Source organism: Meleagris gallopavo, chromosome 13, assembly GCF_905368555.1.
Source record: "Meleagris gallopavo chromosome 13, MGAL_WU_HG_1.1, whole genome shotgun sequence".
Taxonomy (NCBI): Eukaryota; Metazoa; Chordata; class Aves; order Galliformes; family Phasianidae; genus Meleagris; species Meleagris gallopavo.
Genome location: NC_139416.1, coordinates 2,167,806 through 2,184,922, shown reverse-complemented (window position 1 = coordinate 2,184,922; position 17,117 = coordinate 2,167,806). Strand labels below are relative to the sequence as shown.

General features: G+C 61.6%; 3 protein-coding genes across 12 annotated transcripts; 2 read left to right on the top strand and 1 right to left on the bottom strand.

Moving 5' to 3' along the window:
- Positions 1 to 485: 485 nt before the first annotated feature.
- On the bottom strand, positions 486 to 4,425 carry LOC104912970 (adhesion G-protein coupled receptor G5). 5 transcript variants are annotated; one of them, XM_010717849.4, is made up of 12 exons: positions 4,291 to 4,425; positions 3,851 to 3,924; positions 3,645 to 3,723; positions 3,438 to 3,579; positions 3,001 to 3,138; positions 2,766 to 2,882; positions 2,523 to 2,669; positions 2,327 to 2,445; positions 1,843 to 2,108; positions 1,670 to 1,769; positions 833 to 1,095; positions 486 to 734 (listed from the first exon to the last, which is right to left on the bottom strand). In XM_010717849.4, exons 2-12 carry the CDS (start codon positions 3,912 to 3,914, stop codon positions 661 to 663), a joined length of 1,509 nt encoding a protein of 502 aa, XP_010716151.2. In that variant the 5' UTR covers positions 3,915 to 3,924; positions 4,291 to 4,425; the 3' UTR covers positions 486 to 660. The 5 variants fall into 5 exon arrangements, with proteins under 5 accessions (XP_010716151.2, XP_085091326.1, XP_019475185.2 ...); XM_085235200.1 differs by lacking the exon at positions 3,645 to 3,723 and having other exon boundaries at positions 3,438 to 3,576; positions 4,291 to 4,350; XM_019619640.3 differs by lacking the exon at positions 4,291 to 4,425 and having other exon boundaries at positions 3,851 to 4,269.
- Positions 4,426 to 5,060: 635 nt separating this feature from the next.
- Positions 5,061 to 11,433, top strand: CCDC102A (coiled-coil domain containing 102A). Of its 4 annotated transcripts, none has more exons than XM_085235203.1 (9): positions 5,061 to 5,078; positions 6,723 to 7,355; positions 8,033 to 8,250; positions 8,366 to 8,474; positions 8,701 to 8,817; positions 8,910 to 9,119; positions 9,569 to 9,739; positions 9,821 to 9,924; positions 10,665 to 11,433. In XM_085235203.1, exons 2-9 carry the CDS (start codon positions 6,792 to 6,794, stop codon positions 10,789 to 10,791), a joined length of 1,620 nt encoding a protein of 539 aa, XP_085091329.1. In that variant the 5' UTR covers positions 5,061 to 5,078; positions 6,723 to 6,791; the 3' UTR covers positions 10,792 to 11,433. The 4 variants fall into 4 exon arrangements, with proteins under 4 accessions (XP_085091329.1, XP_085091327.1, XP_085091328.1 ...); XM_085235201.1 differs by lacking the exon at positions 5,061 to 5,078 and adding an exon at positions 5,472 to 5,608; XM_085235202.1 differs by lacking the exon at positions 5,061 to 5,078 and adding an exon at positions 5,715 to 5,845.
- A 1,282-nt stretch (positions 11,434 to 12,715) lies between these two features.
- DOK4 (docking protein 4) lies at positions 12,716 to 17,047 on the top strand. Of its 3 annotated transcripts, none has more exons than XM_085235205.1 (8): positions 12,716 to 13,399; positions 14,181 to 14,288; positions 14,372 to 14,486; positions 14,560 to 14,679; positions 14,800 to 14,989; positions 15,405 to 15,543; positions 15,632 to 15,755; positions 15,826 to 17,047. In XM_085235205.1, exons 1-8 carry the CDS (start codon positions 13,334 to 13,336, stop codon positions 15,948 to 15,950), a joined length of 987 nt encoding a protein of 328 aa, XP_085091331.1. In that variant the 5' UTR covers positions 12,716 to 13,333; the 3' UTR covers positions 15,951 to 17,047. The 3 variants fall into 3 exon arrangements, with proteins under 3 accessions (XP_085091331.1, XP_019475194.2, XP_019475193.2); XM_019619649.3 differs by lacking the exon at positions 12,716 to 13,399 and adding an exon at positions 13,627 to 13,773 and having other exon boundaries at positions 15,878 to 17,047; XM_019619648.3 differs by lacking the exon at positions 12,716 to 13,399 and adding an exon at positions 13,631 to 13,773.
- Positions 17,048 to 17,117: the final 70 nt, after the last annotated feature.

Sequence of the window (17,117 nt, the reverse complement as noted above, 5' to 3'; positions counted from 1 at the left end):
GCACAGAACAAAGCACAAGGGCGAATGGCTTCCTTTGCTCTGTTCCCAGAAATAGGTCCCACAAAACAGCCAGAAAGGGAAAAACACTCAGCGGAGTGGTATGGGAAGAGCTGGAGCTGTGCCACCGTGCCCTGCATGGTGACGGGAGGACCCCGCAATGTGAGACCTGTCCCCACAGACCGGCTCCAAAGTCCTGGGTGCAGAGACGCAAACTGGGGCCGGTTTGGGCTGCCACTTCGCCATCACCATCTGCAGCCACGTTTCCTGCCCCCACAGTTTCTCCTCGCTGTGTGTCTGCTGCAGGTTGGGCTGCCGGAACCCCACTAAGGGTGATGGGGTGGGGCCGGACTTAGAGGTCGCTTCCACCCTTAATGATTCTGCGATTCTATTTAGGGACAGGGTTAGGGGATGGGTCAGCGGTTGGATTCGGCGATCCTATAGGTTCTCTTCCAACCTTAGCGGCTATGATTCCATCAAAAAGCTCGTTCGTACCGGAGAGCTCTGCTCCGCGTTTGCTTTTATATGGGAGGAAAACCCGTTTCCCATCGACCACGCTCCAGCCCATTGCCCTGGTGCCCTCTGGCGGCTCCTCGCCGCCTCCATCACCGGACGCCACTTTAATTAACGCTAAATACCGAGGCCGATCCCGCAGCCCCGCTATCAGGAGGCGCTGCAGTCGGATGTGCTGCGCTTGCTGCGATGCGTGCTGAGGTACCAAAGGCAGAGGAACACACCTGGGGGGTGACACAGTTAGTGCGGTGGGCACCCTCAGTGCCACGCCGGGAGGACGAGGGAACCCCCTCCTCCCCCAAAATCCCACCCGGGTGCTGACCTTGCAGGGAGTTGAGGATGGTGAAGAGGTAGAGCTGGGACACGAGGAGCACGCCAAAGGCACAGAAGGCCGTGCCCCAGGTGGTGCCCAGCAGGCAGGTGAGCCCCAGCACCGTCACCCAGTCCCTCCTCGCCCTCCGCTGCTGCTGCCGTGTCTTCCGCAGCACCACCACCACGGCCACCAGCACCAGCACGTTGAACAGCAGGATGAGGCCAGCATAGCACAGGGTCATGTAGTGGGCGGGCGGGCTGGTGAGCCAGCACCTGGTGGGGATGGGGGACAGCTGTGTCCTAACCCTGGTCAGCCTGGGGTGCACGGGGTACATGGAGTCTTTGGGGGTGCATGGCTAACCCAAAGTGCATAGGTGCATGGAGAACCCAGGGTGAATAGGGAGCAAGGGGTTTCTAAAATCCCTGAGGTGGATGGGGAACTAAAGGCGCATGAGGTACTTGGGAAGCCTGAGGTTCCTGGGAGCACATGGGAAACTCAGGGTGCATGGGATTTCTGGAATCCCTGGGGGTTTGTGGCTAACCCAAAGTGCATGGAGAACCCTGGGTGCATGGGGTACATGGGAACCCTGAGGTTTCCGGAATCCATGGGAGCGCATGGGCAAGCCAAAGTGCATGGGATGGATGGCTAATCTCGAGTTCATGGGATGCATGAGGCCCTTGGGGGTGCATGGGGAGCCCAGGGTGCGTGGAGGATTTAAGATGTATGGGGAAACTCAAGGTTCATGGGGTACATGGGAGTGCCTGGGTAACCCAAAGTGCATGGGGTGCTCCATGGGGAGCCCAGAATGCATAGTGTGCTTGGGGAGCCAACAGCCCCCACACTCACATGGTCACGTTCTTGTAACCGTCAGCAGTGCTGATGACGTGGTGCCCGTAGATTTCTCTTCTGAAGATGAGAACAGCCACCACGGCCAGCGTGGGCAGACCTGGGGGCCAGGGAGAGGCCAGGTAAGGCCGGGCAAGGGCAGCGGGGCAGTGGGAGGCCATGGGGGCACTCACCCCAGGTGCAGAGACAGAGTTTGAGGAGGTAGTGCCGCACATAGATGTTGTAGACCTTGATGAGGAGGAGGTAGAGGTGGAAGCCCTCAGCCCACATCCACCCCAGGGCACAGAGGAGGCTGCCATGCAGCAGGGCGGCCGCAGCCTGGCAGCCTCCCATGGTGCCCTCAGCCAGTGGCTCGCTCAGCAAGAAGCTGGTATTGAGCAGGAGCAGTGCAGCCAGCAGGTTCATGTGGATCCTGGTCGTGTCGTCCCGCGGCCGGCATCTGCAGGAGGGGAGAGGGCACGGGGTGCAGAGGATGCTCACCAGGCAGCAAAAAATGGCGTTGTGCATGGCATGGCACGGCATGGCACAACACAAGGAATGGTGTGGCACAGTGGGCAGCGTGGCGTGGTGTCATGCAGCACTGCACATGGCATAGCACACAACAAATGGCATGGCATAGTATGGCACAGCATGGCACATGGCATGGCACAGCTCTACCTGAAGATACAGCAGAGCAGCAGGGTGCAGAAGGCAGCAGCGGCCGAGATGGAGCAGCCCACGGTGCTGATGTAGGTGAGAGATTGCAGCTCAGACTCGCTCAGGTTGTGTGCCTGGATCTGTCCGGAGAGGTGCACATGGGGTAAGCCATGGGGTGTCCTATGTGGTGGGAGGAGGAAGGGCAGGAGCCACGCACCAGCAGCACAGCAAAGTAGGTGAGGTGGTTGCAGAGGCAGCGCACGGTGCCCTTCTGGTGCTGCGTCTCGCAGCCCTTCCTGCTCCATGTGCCAGCACTGCCCGTGCCTGCGGGCTGCCAGAAGACACAGGTAGCATTGGAGCTGTCCTGGTGGAATGGAGGATGGAGGAAGTGAGATGGGGACAGTCTGCTCCCTGGAAACCCCGCGTCTCACCAATGGTGCCACGGTGGAGCTCAGCTCACCAACTCCTCGTTGTGCATGAAGTGGATCTCCACGGGGCGCCGCAGCTGCTCTACCCGCCTGTTGTGCAGGAAGGCCCCCAGGATGTGGTTGTTCAGCACAGAGCTGTTGTGCTCATCCTGTGAGAGACAGAGCAAGACGCCTTATGGGGCCCCACCGCAGCCCCATAGCGTATCTACATGGGGCTGCTCAAGGAAGGCTCGGCTCTTCCCAGGCACCCTCATTGCCGGCGCTCACCAGGAACAGGCTGGCACTGTGGATGTGAATACAGATGAGCTTCTGCTCCTCCTGTGCTTCCATGCCCTCCATCAGCTCCACAGGGAAGTTGATGCTGCCCTTGAGCCATGCTGGCGCCTGCTCTTTGTTCTGCACTGGCTATGGGGGCAGAGGAGGGGTCACGCTTTTGTGGGCACCCCCTGTGCATCCCCAGCCCCAGGTGCCGAGCAGGGTCCTGGCTCCAGCACTAGCTGCATTTTGCAAAGAGGAGAACTGGGCTGGGGAGAGAGGAGCTCAGGGCAGGGAAGTGTGGTCTCAGCAGTGCAGGAAGTGCTGTGGAGCTGCCTTGGGACCCTCCGTGCTGTGAGGGGAAGTGGCCCCGACACATCCTGCACCAGTAGGTTATGGGTAGAGGCTGATGCAGGAGCACTCCATGGGAAGGGCACAGCGGTACCCACCATGTTGCTGCTAATGTTGAGCCCTCGGAAGCGGCCGGCTGTGATGTTGAACACAAAGGCCTCCAGGATGTTGGTTTTGAAGCTGTATTCCTCCTTGCCAAACGTGCTGTGGGCCAGCGCCCGCTCCAGCTCTGTTAACCTGCTAGGGGAATGGGGTTGGTGGGATGTGGGGGAGTGGGGGAACAGCAGGGATGGGGCTGCACTCACCTGGCCCAGTTGTGCCGGGAGCTGCCCTGTTTCAGCCCCTCTGACAGCTTATGCATGCAGCTCTGGATGTACTCAGTGTCTGCAAGGGGGGTTCTGAGAGATGAGCCCCGACCGCAGCACCTGCCCAGCTTCCATCCCCACCTCCTCCCAGCCCAGCCCCGTCCCACCCCCACCAGCAGCACGGGGGCACAGGGACTTATTCCCACCTTGGCTGGGCAGGACAGGCTCAGCGAGGCAGAGGATGAGAGCAGTGAGCAGCAGGGTGGGCATCTCCGCGATCCTGCAAAAGGCACCCAGCCCCACACACACCCAGTCACAGCCCCGGGGCCACGCTTGGGGCACGATGGGGCTACAGCCACCACAGCTGCCTGCCATGCAAATCCTGTGGCATCCGGGTGCTGGCACCAACCCGGCCCCGAACTGCCCAGAAGGAAGCGGTCCCAGCGCAGGGGTGGAGGGCACCCAACAGATTTGCATCCTTTGCAGTGCCACCCCGACCCCAAAAGCAGCAGCTCACCCATCACACCCACCAGCAGAGGCACCAGCCCTCCCAGCTCTCAGCATCGCTGCGCGGCCCCCGCTGAGAGGTCACCCCTGAGCCCCCTCCTGCCCCACAGAACCCCATGGCCATCCGGGAAGCCCCTACCTGCCGGGCCAGCAGGAGCCAGGCAGTGCTGTGTTGTGTCAGGAGCTGCCGTGATGCTGTAGGGGTGGCTCTGAGTGCACTGTGGGTCCGTGCAGCAGAAGGGGAAGTGTTCGTACGCAGATAAGCAAATGAAAGCAATGGAACTTTTGGATTCAGCCTCTTTCACGCAGCCCTCACAGGATGAGTTGGTTGGGGCTCAGCCACACCGCTGCCACTCCAGCCTCTCTCTGACCCACCCCAGAGCCCTTTCGGCCTGGGTTTAGCAGGGGGCTTCCAGGCATTACCCATTTTGTGACGGGCTGTGACTGCAGACTCCACAACACCACCGTGGGCCCTTGGCACCCCTGAGCTGTTCCCGGCAAAGTGACCGGCAAAGAAACACCCAGATCCAGCAGAAAAGAACCACCGAAAGTTTTCACTCCCAGCAGCCTTTTCCTCAAACAGCCCTTTCAGCGTCAGGTTCTTCACTGAACTTCTGCTCCCTACTAAAACCCAGATGCTCACATCCAACGCCGCAAAAACACATTGACAACCCCAGCAACAGCAGCATTCCTAGGCTCGTTTCGGTGCCAGCAGGGCTGCTCCTCCGTGCTGCCTGCAAAATCGTTCTGCTCCGAGGGAAGGAGAGGGGGAGAGCCCCTTCCCTGGCGCCGGGTGGTTCTTTCCAATGGAAAAACACCGGGGTTGGAGGGAAGGGGCCGGGACGTGCGCAGGCAGAGCGGTGCTGCTGGGAATTGAAGCTCACCGCTCGCCCCACGCAGGGTGCCAGCATCGCCCGTGGGAAATGGGTGAGCGGGGATGCTTGGGGTTCGGAGCTGTTGGCTGGAAACCTTCCAGCTAAGCGGGGAATACCCGGGGAAAACATCCCCGGGAAAATGTGCAGGAGAATGGAGTTTTGGCGGCCCACATCCCGTGGATGGTGGGACCCCAAAATGCAGCACTGTTGTTCCAAGGGGAGGGCAGGAATCCACCGGGGAGGTGAGAAACCCCACGGCAGAGCAGGGGGATGAGGATCCATCACCCCAAAGCCCGCAGTGATGGATGTGGGGCTGCAGGCAGGGCTCGGCGGGAGCTGCTCCTTCATCCCTGAGTCCCGGCAGCGCTCAGACCCGGGAGCGAACCGAGCGGGGCCACGGGCGGGGGGGAGAGGGAGGAACGCGCGCGGGACCCCCGGGGGCAGCCCACGGCGCTTCGGGCAGCGCCCGCCCCGGGCCGGGGGGCGGGGAGCGGCGGGAGGAGGAGGAGGAGGCGGCGGGAGGAGGAGCGCGTTCCGCCGGCAGCGCCCCGGCCCGCACCGCACCGCACCGCACCGGATCCGGTGAGCGGAAGGCGGCGGGAGGCGGCGGGCGGGGCGGCACCGGGCGGGGCGGGCAACTTGCGGGGAACTTCGGCGGGACGGGGGCGGGACGGGACGGGGCAGAACGGGATGAGCCGGGCCGGGCCGGGCCGGGCGGCGCCGCACCGAGAAGGACCGGACCGCACCGCACCGCACCGCAGCGGGCAGAGCCGCACCGCACCGCCGCGGGGGGAGCGGAGGAATGCGGCCGTCCCGCGGGTGCGGCGCGTCACGGCGGAGTGGCAGCGGGCGCAGCCAATGGGGCCGCGCGGGGGGCGGGCGGCTCTCGGAGGGGGTCCCGCGTGGGCCGCGCGCGTTCCGGCCGCGGGTGGGCTGTGCGTGCGGGGCGCGGGACGTGGCACCGCCATGGCGCTCCGCTCGCGCACGCGTCCTCCCGTCCGCGGCGCCCCGTCCCGCAGCGGGGGCTGCGCGGGGTCCCCCGCCCCGCGTGGGCAGCGCGCTGTGGGGCCGCGGGCTGCGGGCGGGCGGCCCCGGCCCTGTACTTATCCCATTAGGGAGCGCTGCAGCCTCCCATTGAGGTTTCCTGGCGCGGTTTCCCGTTTTGGCAGAGCTCTGCCCGGCCGCGGCCGGGTCAGCTGCAGCGGCTCGTCGGGGCCGCCCTGTGCCCCGCGTGTGGGGGGAGGAGGAGGGGGTGGGAAGGGGACGGCTGGGGGTCGACGTGCAGGTGGCTGTTCCCACTCTGAACCACAGAGCGGCTGTATTGGAGGGTACCTTACAGCCTGTTGAGCTCCAAGCCCTGCTGTAGGCTGCCTGCCCTCCAGCCCATCCGTGTCCTGGAGCACCTCCAGGGATGGGCACCCACAGCCCTGGGCAGCGGTGCCAGCATCTCACCACCCTCAAAGGGAACAATTTCCTCCTCCTATCTTCCCTCTGTTAGTTTAAAGCCACCCTCTTGTCCCATCGCTATCATCTCAGGCAGCAAGTCTCTCCCTGCTGCTTGTGAGCTCCCTTAGAGCAACGCAGAGCTGCACGCAGTCTCTCCGAGCTCCTCTTCTCCCCATAGGGCTGTGCTCTGGACCCTTCACAGCTTCGCCCCATGGGCCGTACCCCCTCTGACACCTCCTCTCTCCCACAGGCCTCCCAGGCTTGTTGCACACCCCGATGCTGACACCGAAGGCGATGCTGCAGCCCTAGGAAAGCCGCCATGAGCCAGAGCGGTGCCCCACGCCTGGCCGGCTCCCCACAGCTGCATGGCGGCTCGCTGTTGGCCCTGCTGGGCCCCGAGCGGGGCGGTGGGAGCGAGCCAGGCCCCACTCCGTCCCCTCCATCCCCCCCCAGCGGGACGCCGTCACCGGGACCCCCCCCGGCCCTGCTGGAGGCCGACTGGGAGGGCCGCGAGGAGCTGCGGCTGCGGGAGCTGGAGGAGGCGCGGGCGCGGGCGGCCCAGATGGAGAAGACGATGCGCTGGTGGTCGGACTGCACGGCCAACTGGAGGGAGAAATGGAGCAAAGTGAGGGCTGAGCGCAACCGGGCCCGCGAGGAGGTGCGGCAGCTGCGGCATCGCCTGGAGGCGCTCACCAAGGAGCTGGCAGGGCTGCGGAGAGAGCGCCAGGAGGGGCTGCAGGAGAGGCAGCAGCTGGGCCGGCAGCTGGCACGGCTCCGCGGCCATGATGGCGGCGCTGAGGGTGATGGGGATGGAGATGGCGAGGCCGCCCTTGAGAGTGAGCCTGTGCGGGATGTGGGGGCTGAGGCACCTCCTAAAGCCAAGGTGAGGGGAATGGGAGCGGGGCTGGGGGGGTTTGTGTGCTTGTTGGGAGGATGGAGACACAATGGAGTGGCAGTGGGGGGGATGAGGCTGCTCAGGAAGGGCTGGCTGGGAAGACGAGGAGGGAGTGTTGCCCTCTATGGGACAGAGCAGCTGCAGCACATGGAGCTCTGTTTGGGAATTTCTGGACTTAAAGACATTGTGAAGGTTGGGAGAGACCTCTCAGATCCCCAAGCCCACCTACTCCACCGTGCCCGCTGACTTGCATCCCTCAGTGCCACATCCCCATGGCTATGGAATCGGTGACACCCCCACCTCCCTGGGAGGCTGTGCCAATAGGAGAAGTCAGCCATGGGAGGTATGGGTGACCTTGCGGTGGGTGACAGCTACCAGCAGGAGCAGCATCACATTCTCAGTTTCTAATCCTCATGGTAGCCTTTGGTCTGGAGCACCACTCCTACAGGGAAAGGCTGAGAGAGCTGGGACTGGTCAGCCTGGAGAAGGCTCCAGAGGAATCTTATTTGTCTTGTGTGCAGTGAGGATGGAATCAGGGATGTCTGGGAACACTGTGGGGCTTGAACAGGGGATGCTGCTGGTTATCACCCACCACAACAGCACCCTCCCTGGGGGCAGCTGTGCTTCCCCCTTGTGACCCCTTCCTCTCCACGCTGCAACTGCAGGAGCTGGAGCTGATGGAGAACATCCTGAAGGGCAAACAGGAGGGCACTGACAGCTGGGAGCAGCGCAGCACTGCGGGCACCCGGAGCTCCTTCTCGCGCCAGGAGCGGAGCCGACTGCTCTGGGAGGATGTCAGCGTCGTCGAGGAGGAGGCCTCCAAAATCACCGCCCTGAAGCTGAGGCTGGATGAGTCTCAGAAAGTGTTGCTCAAAGAGAGGGAGTGAGTGCTTCGGGTTGCAGACCGGTTAGGTCCCACCCGGCCTGGCTGGTGGCTGTGCCACCCCAGGAGGGGACACGAGGCTCTGCCAGCTCTCACCAGGGCTGCCTCTCTGCAGGGACAAGCTGGCACTCAGCAAGAGCATCGAGAAGCTGGAGGGTGAGCTGAGCCAGTGGAAGATCAAGTATGAGGAGCTCAACAAGAACAAGCAGGAGGTGATGAAGCAGGTGAGCAAGGCGTCCAGGAACCTCCAGGGGGTGACATGTTCCTGGGTTAGTGCCGTTGATCAGCCACAACTTGTCCTTACCTGGAAGCATGGAGACTCCAGGCACTGGTAGAGGTGGTGGATGTGGTGTGGTCATAGGGCTGCGTCCCTCCAGCCTGAGGGGGACCATGGGGACAGCTCCAGTGGTGCTAGGTTGGAGCTCACTGCTCTCCTCTATCCCCCTGCAGCTGAACATCCTCAAGGAGATCCACCAGGATGAGCTGGGACGCATCTCAGAGGACCTGGAGGACGAGCTGGGTGCTCGCTCCAGCATGGACAAGAAACTGGCAGAGCTGCGCATGGAGGTGAGGCCGGGCAGTGGGGAGCATCCCCATAGGGAAAGGGAGGGCGCAGAGGAGCAGGAGGAGCCTGCTGTTACCCTGCATCCCCTGCCCAGATGGAGCGGCTGCAGGCGGAAAATGCAGCCGAGTGGGGCCGACGGGAGCGGCTGGAGACGGAGAAGCTCAACCTGGAGCGGGAGAACAAGAAGCTGCGGGCGCAGATCGAGGATCTGGAAGAGGTGCTGGCTCGTAAACGGCGTCAGACGGCCAGCGCCCTGGACACCGACCTCAAAACCATCCAGGCTGAGCTGTTTGAGAAGAACAAGGTGTGAGGGGTGATCCCATCCCAGGCCATCTCAGCGCAGTGCCACCTCCTCCAGGGAGGTTTGGGTCCCTGCGTGCCCCATGTTGCTATAACAGTGTCCTCCAGGACTCCTCCATCCCAAACTCTGCCCTCACCTTGCGTTCAAGAAACGTGGAAAGGTGGCACCTAGGGACAAGAATTAGTGAGGATGGGTTGGGGTTGGACTTGAGGATCTTAGAGGTCCCTTCCGACCTTAATGATTCTACAGTTCTGTTTAGAGACAGTGGTGATGGGTTGATGGTTGGACTTTGATGATCTGAGAGATCTCTTCCAACCTTCATGATTCTGTGATACTCTGTAGGGGGTGGCAGCCCATGGAGTTGGAGGCTCCTCCATTACAGGGGCTGTGGGAGAGATCCTCGGGAGCAGAAAGAGCTGTAGGAAGCCATGCTCAGCCCCGTGTCCCTGCAGGAGCTGGCAGACCTGAAGCACGTCCACTCCAAGCTGAAGAAGCAGTACCAGGAGAAGACAGCCGAGCTGGCCCATGCCAACCGCCGCGTGGAGCAGCACGAGGGTGAGGTGAAGAAGCTACGCCTGAGGGTGGAGGAGCTGAAGAAGGAGCTGGCCCAGGCTGAGGACGAGGTGGATCCCTGCGGGTGGGTGCTTTGGGAGCAGAGTGGCTCCGCTCGGTGCCAACCGCTCTGTTTCCATCACCTCCTGCAGCTGGACGAGGCACACAACCAGACACGGAAGCTGCAGCGGTCGCTGGACGAGCAGACGGAGCAGAGTGAGAGCTTCCAGGTGCAGCTGGAGCACCTGCAGTCTCGGTGAGTGAGCGGTGGGGACCCACGGGTGGGCTTATGGGCTCCCTGCACCTGTCTCCCCCAGTCCACAGGGCCTGCGTGCCCCCAGCATATCCATGGAGCAGCTCAGCACTGCTGGGGTTCTTCTACCCCTGTCCCTGTCCCTGGGTGGCGCTTCCTGAGCCTGCAGGGAGGCAGGAATGCCTGTGGGTCTTGGGTCTCCGTTTTATTGCTCCTCAAAACTTTTCTCTGGCCTCCCTTTGCTTCTCTAGCAATAAAGAGATGAAATGGCCGCAAGAGAGATTGATTCTGCTCTGGAGCGTCTCCGGGAGGCGCTCGGGGAGTTTGTTTTTATAATCTTCCTTTGTTTTATTGGGACATCTTCATTAAATCATAGAGAAATAATGGAGGCTTCGTCTTCCCCCTCCCTGCCCCTGCAGCCTCCCTGCACGCTTGCCCTAAATAATTCATGCGTTCCAGTAAAACACACTGAACGAGCGGGGAGCGATGGGAGAGCTGCATCCCTGCCATCCCGGGCCCTCCATTTCAAATTTTCCCCATCAATCTTTGCTGATGAATTTTAATGTGGGAGCGAGTGAAGAGCTAAAAGCACTGGCGCCGATCCCCCCGCCGTGCTCAGAAAGGTTTTTTTGGGGCGTTCCGTGGGGACAGTGCAGATGGAGAAACAGGCACAGCCCCTAAGGTGGGGTCTCATGAGCCGGGGGGGATCAGGGCCGCCCTCTTCCAGCAGCTCTCTTTTGCAGGCTGAGGAGGCAGCAGAGCACCCCGCTCTTTGGCAAGATGCGCAGCGCCCGCTTTGGCCCTGACGACCCCGGGGATGGCACCAGCGACCCCGATGAGGATGAGGACTTGCAGATCCAGGTGCCCTAAAGTCCGGGGCCGTGGGGACGTCCCATGGTGGTCCCCTGCCAACAAGTGCCTGTCGTCACCGGGCTCATCCCGAACTGCTTTGCACTGTGTCCCCTGTGCCGTCACCTCACTGTGGATGGGGAAACTGAGGCACGGGGCAGCAGGGAGCAACTTGCTGGGGGGGTGTCCCGAGCTCGCTGCCTGCACCTCTTGAACTGATACCCCTTGGCCACCTGAGTGGCTCTGAGCATCAACCAAGGGGACCGGGAGGAGGAAGCCTGCAGCAGAGAGTGGGGCTGAGCTAAGCAGGCTGAACCAGGGCCTGCAGCCTGCCAGCCTGTCCTGCCCGCTATTATATATATATATATATATATAATTTGTATGTATGTATTTGTATATGACTTTTTTTATTATAAACACCAAATGCAGCAGGGCTCAGGCTCTGTTGATGTCTTGGGCTGGAAAGGCAATGATGGAGGGGACGGCAAGGGGCAGCACTTGGGGGGGCAGTGGGGCTCAATGAGGTGTCCCTGGGGCTGGGGGGTGTGTGTGGCTCCGGGGGAGCTCCAGTGCTGACCCCGGGCTCTGACTGTGCCCTGCAGTCCAGCTTGAAGCCGCCGAGGAGGTCAGACAGAATCTCATTAAAAATTAACACAGCAATGAGCTCATGGCTTTGCCCTGCTTTTAATGGATCTGCTGAAGGCACGGCTGCTTGGCGCTCGCTTCCTTTTTTAATGACCTTCGTTTGCAGCAAGCATTAATTCTTTCTGCGGGCAGGGGGAGGCACACGGCCTGTGCCCAAGGGGTGACGTGAGACCCTGAGCACGCGGAGAGGGGACGGCCGCTATCGCTTTCCTCCAGGCAGACGTGGCCGGGATGCAGCGATCCCGTTTTGGGGCGTTCACTCTGAACCCTAATGATGTCCGCGCGGTGGGCGTGGCCAAGCGCCGTCCGGTGGGCGCGGCCTCTGGTTGGGGCGTGGTCTCTGGTTGGGGGCGTGGCCTCGCGGCTGCCGTGCTCGCAGCGCCCGACGCCGGGGCCGCCGCCTGCAGCGGTGGAGTCGGGTAAGGCTGGGTTTGCGGGGCTGACACGTGTTGGGGGGCTACGGGGGTGACCGGAACTGGGGAGGGGGGGGCTCTGAGGATGCAGTGTGGAGCCCGAGAGCCCTTGCCTGTTACCTAGGTGACTGTTGCCCTCGGGGGTTTTTCCATGCCTGGATGGGGGTGGTGGCCAGCATCCCCTCGGCCTTGCGTTCACCACGTGCACCCCTTCCCCAGGTGCCCTCTAGCCTCCCTCATCTCTCTCTTCCTGCCCCAGCCCTGGGCTCGCTCAGGACTCATGAGAGCAGAGCAATGGGGACCCTATGGGTGACCACAGTGTGGGGTCAGGGCATTGCCATCCCCTTCCCATTGCTAGAACAGAGGCAGAACTGAGCCCGTTCTGTCCCATCCCATCCCCATCCTATCCCACGGTACAGGTGATGGTGGTGGCATTGGGGACATGGCCTGGGGACATTGGTCCCATTGCTGAAAGTGTCCCTGCTCCGTAGGCTGTGGCTATGGGAGAGCTGGGTGCAACCTGGCACCTTATCTGCCTTTGCCAACGGTGTTTGGCTTCTGAGTAATGCTATTGGTTTTTCATCTTCCTTTGAATTGCACTCATTATTTACCACCGAGGCTCCGGGATGTGATGTGAGAGGCTCTGACAGAGAGCAGAGCTCGGGGTGTTGCAGGGATGTGGGGATGTGGCTGGAGATGGGGGCTTGGGGATGGGGCTCAGGGCTATGGCTGGGGCTCGGGGTGAGGCTGAGGGCTGGGACTCGGGTATGGGGCTCAGGTATGGGGCTTGGGGATAGCCCCATAGGACTGGGGCTCAGGTATGAAGCTCAGGGCTGAGGCTTAGGTCTGGGACTCAAATATGGGGCTCGGGTATGGGGTGCAGGGCTGGGGCAGGGGGCCAGGTATGGGATCATGTGTCCCTTTTGACAGATATGAGTATGACAGCCCTATGGATGCTGTGAACCGGGGACATCGGGGCTGCTGCCCTGCCTGGGTGAAGCAGTAGGAGGAGAGATGAAGGCTGGCACAGCACTGCCACCAAAGGTGGAGCTGAGCTGATCAGTACAGATTGTGAATGGGGCTGTGTGGCAGTGAATGGGGCTGTGTGGCAGTGAATGGCTCTGCTTTGGCCCCGTGCCCCCCTCGGAGGGGTTGGGGTAATAACTCTGAACCCTACCGATGGTACTGTGGTTGGTCACAGCTACTCTGCTGCCCGGGAGGAAGGAGAGGAAGTGCAGGGGTTAACGCCGGACTGTTCCACTGCGATGGTTCAGGCAGCAGCGGAGGGAAGGGAGGAGGAGGAGGAGGAGGAGGAGAGACGGAGGAAGATGTCACCGTCTCCCGTCTATCTGTCGTTTCTCTTTCCCAAGAAGAGAACCCGTGGCAGTGGGGAGACGATGGGGAACGCCACTGAGACAAAGCCGGGGCGGAGGCGGCGGTGAAACGGGAGCGCAGGTGAAGGAGGGAGGAAGAGGAAGGAGGAGAAGGGGGGGCCGGGCTCCGCCATGGCTACGAATTTTAACGACATCATCAAGCAAGGCTATGTGAGGATGAAGAGCAGAAAGCTGGGGGTGAGTGGGAGCCGTGAGGGGGGGAGGGGAGGGGGCGGGATGCTCCATGGGCTCCAAATGCCGTGAGAGGCGACGTGGCCAGGGATCCATCCACGTTGCCTCTCACGGCATTCGGCGTCCCTGGCGTTTTGGGAAAAAAAAAAAATAATAATAAAGCATTATTTTGGGTCTGCATGTAGATGGGGGGGAGGGTGGGAAGGGGGCACTTGTTGCTTGCAGAGCCATCCCGCTGAGTGCCGTGCCTCGGTTTCCCTTTGCTCCCAGCAGCGCTTGGGGGGATGCCCCATACCAGCTGCAAAATGGGGGGTACGGCTCTCATGGAAGGGGGAGCGGGGCCAGCCCCCCACCCACCTCCATTGCTCGGAGCATGCTGGGTAATTTCACGCTAATTAGGGAGAACAAAGAACGAGTGTGGGGTGGGGGAAGGATCGGAGGGGGACATTAGTGGTCTCATCACCCCCGCAGGGTTAGGAGATGGGGATGGGATGGGGGCAGACAGCGGGATGGAGCTGTGTGAGGTCTGCGAGGTAGGGCTTCAGGGGGCTGTATGCAGGGACACCGGGGCTGCCCGGACCCCAGTGTCCTCTCCTGTCCCCAGGATGGTAGCAGGGGACCGATGGACCCCATGGGCATCCCTGACCTGGGGATGGGGAAACCAGAGATGACAAGCACCACCTGCACCTGAGGTTCCTCTGCTCCCAGGCGTGGAAATCCCATAGGGTTGGTGGGGAAAGAGCTATTCTGCAGGGGAGGGGGACGCATGGTTCATCTCTACCCGCAGATCTACCGGCGATGCTGGCTCGTCTTCCGCAAATCCTCCAGCAAAGGGCCCCAGCGCCTGGAGAAGTACCCAGATGAGAAGGCAGCGTGCCTGCGGGGCTGCCCCAAGGTGAGCGGCCACGGCCGGGGGGTGCCATGCATCAACCTCCCCCCCCCCCAGCACCACTCGGTGACACCGTGCCACCCCTCCAGGTGACCGAGATCAGCAACGTCAAGTGCATCACACGGCTGCCCAAGGAGACCAAGAGGCAGGCGGTGGCCATCGTCTTCGCCGACGACTCCGCACGTACCTTCACCTGCGATTCGGGTACGGGGTGATGCTGCGGGCTGGGCGATGCCAGGCTATGAGGCCTCGCTTTGCCACGCTGTGTGCCTTGCAGAGCTGGAGGCTGAGGAGTGGTACAAGGCGCTGTCGGTGGAGTGCTTGGGTGCTCGTCTCAATGATATCAGCCTGGGGGAGCCCGACCTGCTGGCGGCCGGCGTGCAGTGCGAGCAGACGGGTGAGCATGGCGTGGGGCACTGGGCTCAGCCCTGCTGCGGCCGTGCTGAGATTTTGGGTTTTTCTGGGTGTTTTTTTTTTTTTTCCAGTGGATTATTATTATTATTACTTTTTTTTCCAGACCGGTTCAACGTGTTCCTCCTCCCCTGCCCCAACCTGGACGTGTACGGCGAGTGCAAGCTGCAGATCACCCACGAAAACATCTACCTCTGGGACACGCACAACCCGCGCCTCAAGCTGCTCTCCTGGCCCCTCTGCTCCCTGCGCCGCTACGGCCGCGACGCCACGCGCTTCACCTTCGAGGCGGGACGGTGAGATGGAGACGGGCACACCCAGCGTCCCCCCCAGGCCTGACGCCGGGCTGAGGGCTGCCATAGGGTGCTCCATAGCTGTAGGGCCGCTCCAGGCCCTTCCCGGGGCCACCCACGCACCCAGCCCTGCAGGAGCCATGGGGGGAGCCGCTTAGGCTCCGCCGGGCTTGGCTATATTAGGAACTTTCCTGCTAATTACCAGCTCCAGAGGGGAAGAAACATGATCTTTCCTTTCATCCCGGCCCTATGGCTTCCGCTGACTCACCATGCCCGGCACGAGGGGAGGGGGCAGCGGGGCTGGCCGCGGGATGATGCTGGCTGGGAAGAGCACCCGTGGGTGCTGGGGGGCTGCGCTGCGGCCTGGCCCACCCCACTGTGGGTGCCATTGTAATGCCCCTCTGCTGTGACCCCGTAGGATGTGCGATGCAGGAGAGGGCCTCTACACCTTCCAGACACAGGAAGGCGAGCAGATCTACCAGCGTGTGCACAGCGCAACGCTGGCCATCGCCGAGCAGCACAAACGGGTCCTGCTGGAGATGGAGAGGAACGTCAGGGTGAGGCACAGTCCGTGGGATGGTGGGTCGCCTGGGGCAGCTCGTGCCCTGTGGGGTGGGCTCACGTGTGTGCCGTGCTCACCCTCAGCTGCTGAACAAGGGCAGCGAGCCCTTCTCCTACCCCTGCACGCCCACCACCATGCTGCCCCGCAGCGCCTACTGGCACCACATCACCGGCTCGCAGAACATGGCCGAGTCCTCCAGCTATGCCGGTGAGTGTCCTCAGGGCCCCCAGGGATCCCGCAGCCCCTCAGCCATCCCCACGCTGTGCTTTGTCCCCAGGTGAGCCCTATACGGGCGCCCAGGCCGGCTCGGACACCGACCTCCTTGACAGGTTCATCCTGCTGAAGCCAAAGCCCCCCGGCGGTGACCAACCTGAGATCAGGGAGCCCACCTCGTCCCCGTGATGGGGGGTGCTCTGCAGCCCCTTCCTTCCTTTCCGGGGGTGTCCAGGCCCTGGGAAGCCGCAAGCCCTTGTTTGCAGGGAGACGGCATCAGGGCATCCTCCAGGCCCGGCAGCACGGCCTGAAGCTCCAGGAGGTGACGGCTCGCTGCGCTCAGTGACTTCAAATATATATTGCCTATCCATATTATACAGTCAGATATTTCCTTCTCACGCGGACGCAAAGTTCATCGCCCCCGAGGAGACCTCAGGAAGAGGAGATGCTCACAGAGATCTTTGGCTCTTGGGCTGGGAGATGGAAAAGAGGTGGGGGCGAAGAGGTTCGGCCAGTTTTCTGCAGGTAGGAAGGAAGGACGGCACTGCGCGGCCGTGGGACTGCGCCCAGCTCACGTTGCACTTTGCAAAAAGCTCTGAGCGCTGCAGGATTGGGATGTCTCAGGAGAAACTGGTTGTCCTTCCGCACCGAGGCCTTGGGCTGGGATGGGGGCTGAGCTTTGTACCCCAACCCACACATGTGCCACCACCGTGCCCACTTGCCAGGGGCAACCCAGGCACTGATTGTGGCCAGTAGCAGCCGGCGGGGAGCAGGTGAAAGACCTCGCACAGGGGAGCTGGGCTTAATGGACTGAACTGAAAAGCAATTGATTTTCTAGTTCTCCTATTTATTGAACTCCTTTAGAAGGGCTATCTTTTTATTGCAGTACAACCCTCGGTGTTTCTTTCTTCTTTCGGTCTGGTTTGGTTGGTTGGTGGTTTTATTTCCTCCCTGAAAGCTCCAGGTCTGTGCTTTGGGAGCAGGGAGCGTTGTGATGTGGGAACCTGTGGTCTGTGGCCTGTAAATACTGTGTGTTGGGTCTGTGTAGCTTGTGGATGGGGCTGGGGAGCTGCGGGTGCATATGGGTCCCTGGGAACTGGCCACTCTCTGGTCAGGGGTGTAACCTGCTCTTTTCCTGGCTGCACGCCTCATCTGGAAAAGATTTCACATTTATTACCAAAAATATTAGGGTTTTCCTTTTTTTTCTTTTTTCTTCTTTTTCCTTTTTTTTTTTTTTTTTTTTTTTTTTAAGGAATTGCTCAATGAATAAACAGTCCTTATCCACCCTTCCTGTTTGTCTGTTCCATCCAAAGGCGCTTGGGAAGTACATGCTGGAGTATCGCATGCCAGAGAGCC

What these genes read in the sequence shown, in the direction of transcription:
- LOC104912970 (XM_019619640.3), bottom strand. Translation starts at nt 4,121, where the DNA reads ATGCAAATCTGTTGGGTGCCCTCCACCCCTGCGCTGGGACCGCTTCCT. An exon ending in CTGCTCTGCTGTATCTTCAG is followed by an intron (nt 2,109 to 2,326) that starts GTAGAGCTGTGC and finishes CCCCTCCTGCAG; the next exon opens with ATGCCGGCCGCGGGACGACA. An exon ending in CATCCTCAACTCCCTGCAAG is followed by an intron (nt 735 to 832) that starts GTCAGCACCCGG and finishes GTCACCCCCCAG; the next exon opens with GTGTGTTCCTCTGCCTTTGG.
- CCDC102A (XM_085235203.1), top strand. Translation starts at nt 6,792, where the DNA reads ATGAGCCAGAGCGGTGCCCCACGCCTGGCCGGCTCCCCACAGCTGCAT. An exon ending in AGCTGTTTGAGAAGAACAAG is followed by an intron (nt 9,120 to 9,568) that starts GTGTGAGGGGTG and finishes GTGTCCCTGCAG; the next exon opens with GAGCTGGCAGACCTGAAGCA. An exon ending in CTGGAGCACCTGCAGTCTCG is followed by an intron (nt 9,925 to 10,664) that starts GTGAGTGAGCGG and finishes TCTCTTTTGCAG; the next exon opens with GCTGAGGAGGCAGCAGAGCA.
- DOK4 (XM_019619648.3), top strand. Translation starts at nt 13,678, where the DNA reads ATGCCCCATACCAGCTGCAAAATGGGGGGTACGGCTCTCATGGAAGGG. An exon ending in TACCTTCACCTGCGATTCGG is followed by an intron (nt 14,487 to 14,559) that starts GTACGGGGTGAT and finishes TGTGCCTTGCAG; the next exon opens with AGCTGGAGGCTGAGGAGTGG. An exon ending in CGAGTCCTCCAGCTATGCCG is followed by an intron (nt 15,756 to 15,825) that starts GTGAGTGTCCTC and finishes CTTTGTCCCCAG; the next exon opens with GTGAGCCCTATACGGGCGCC.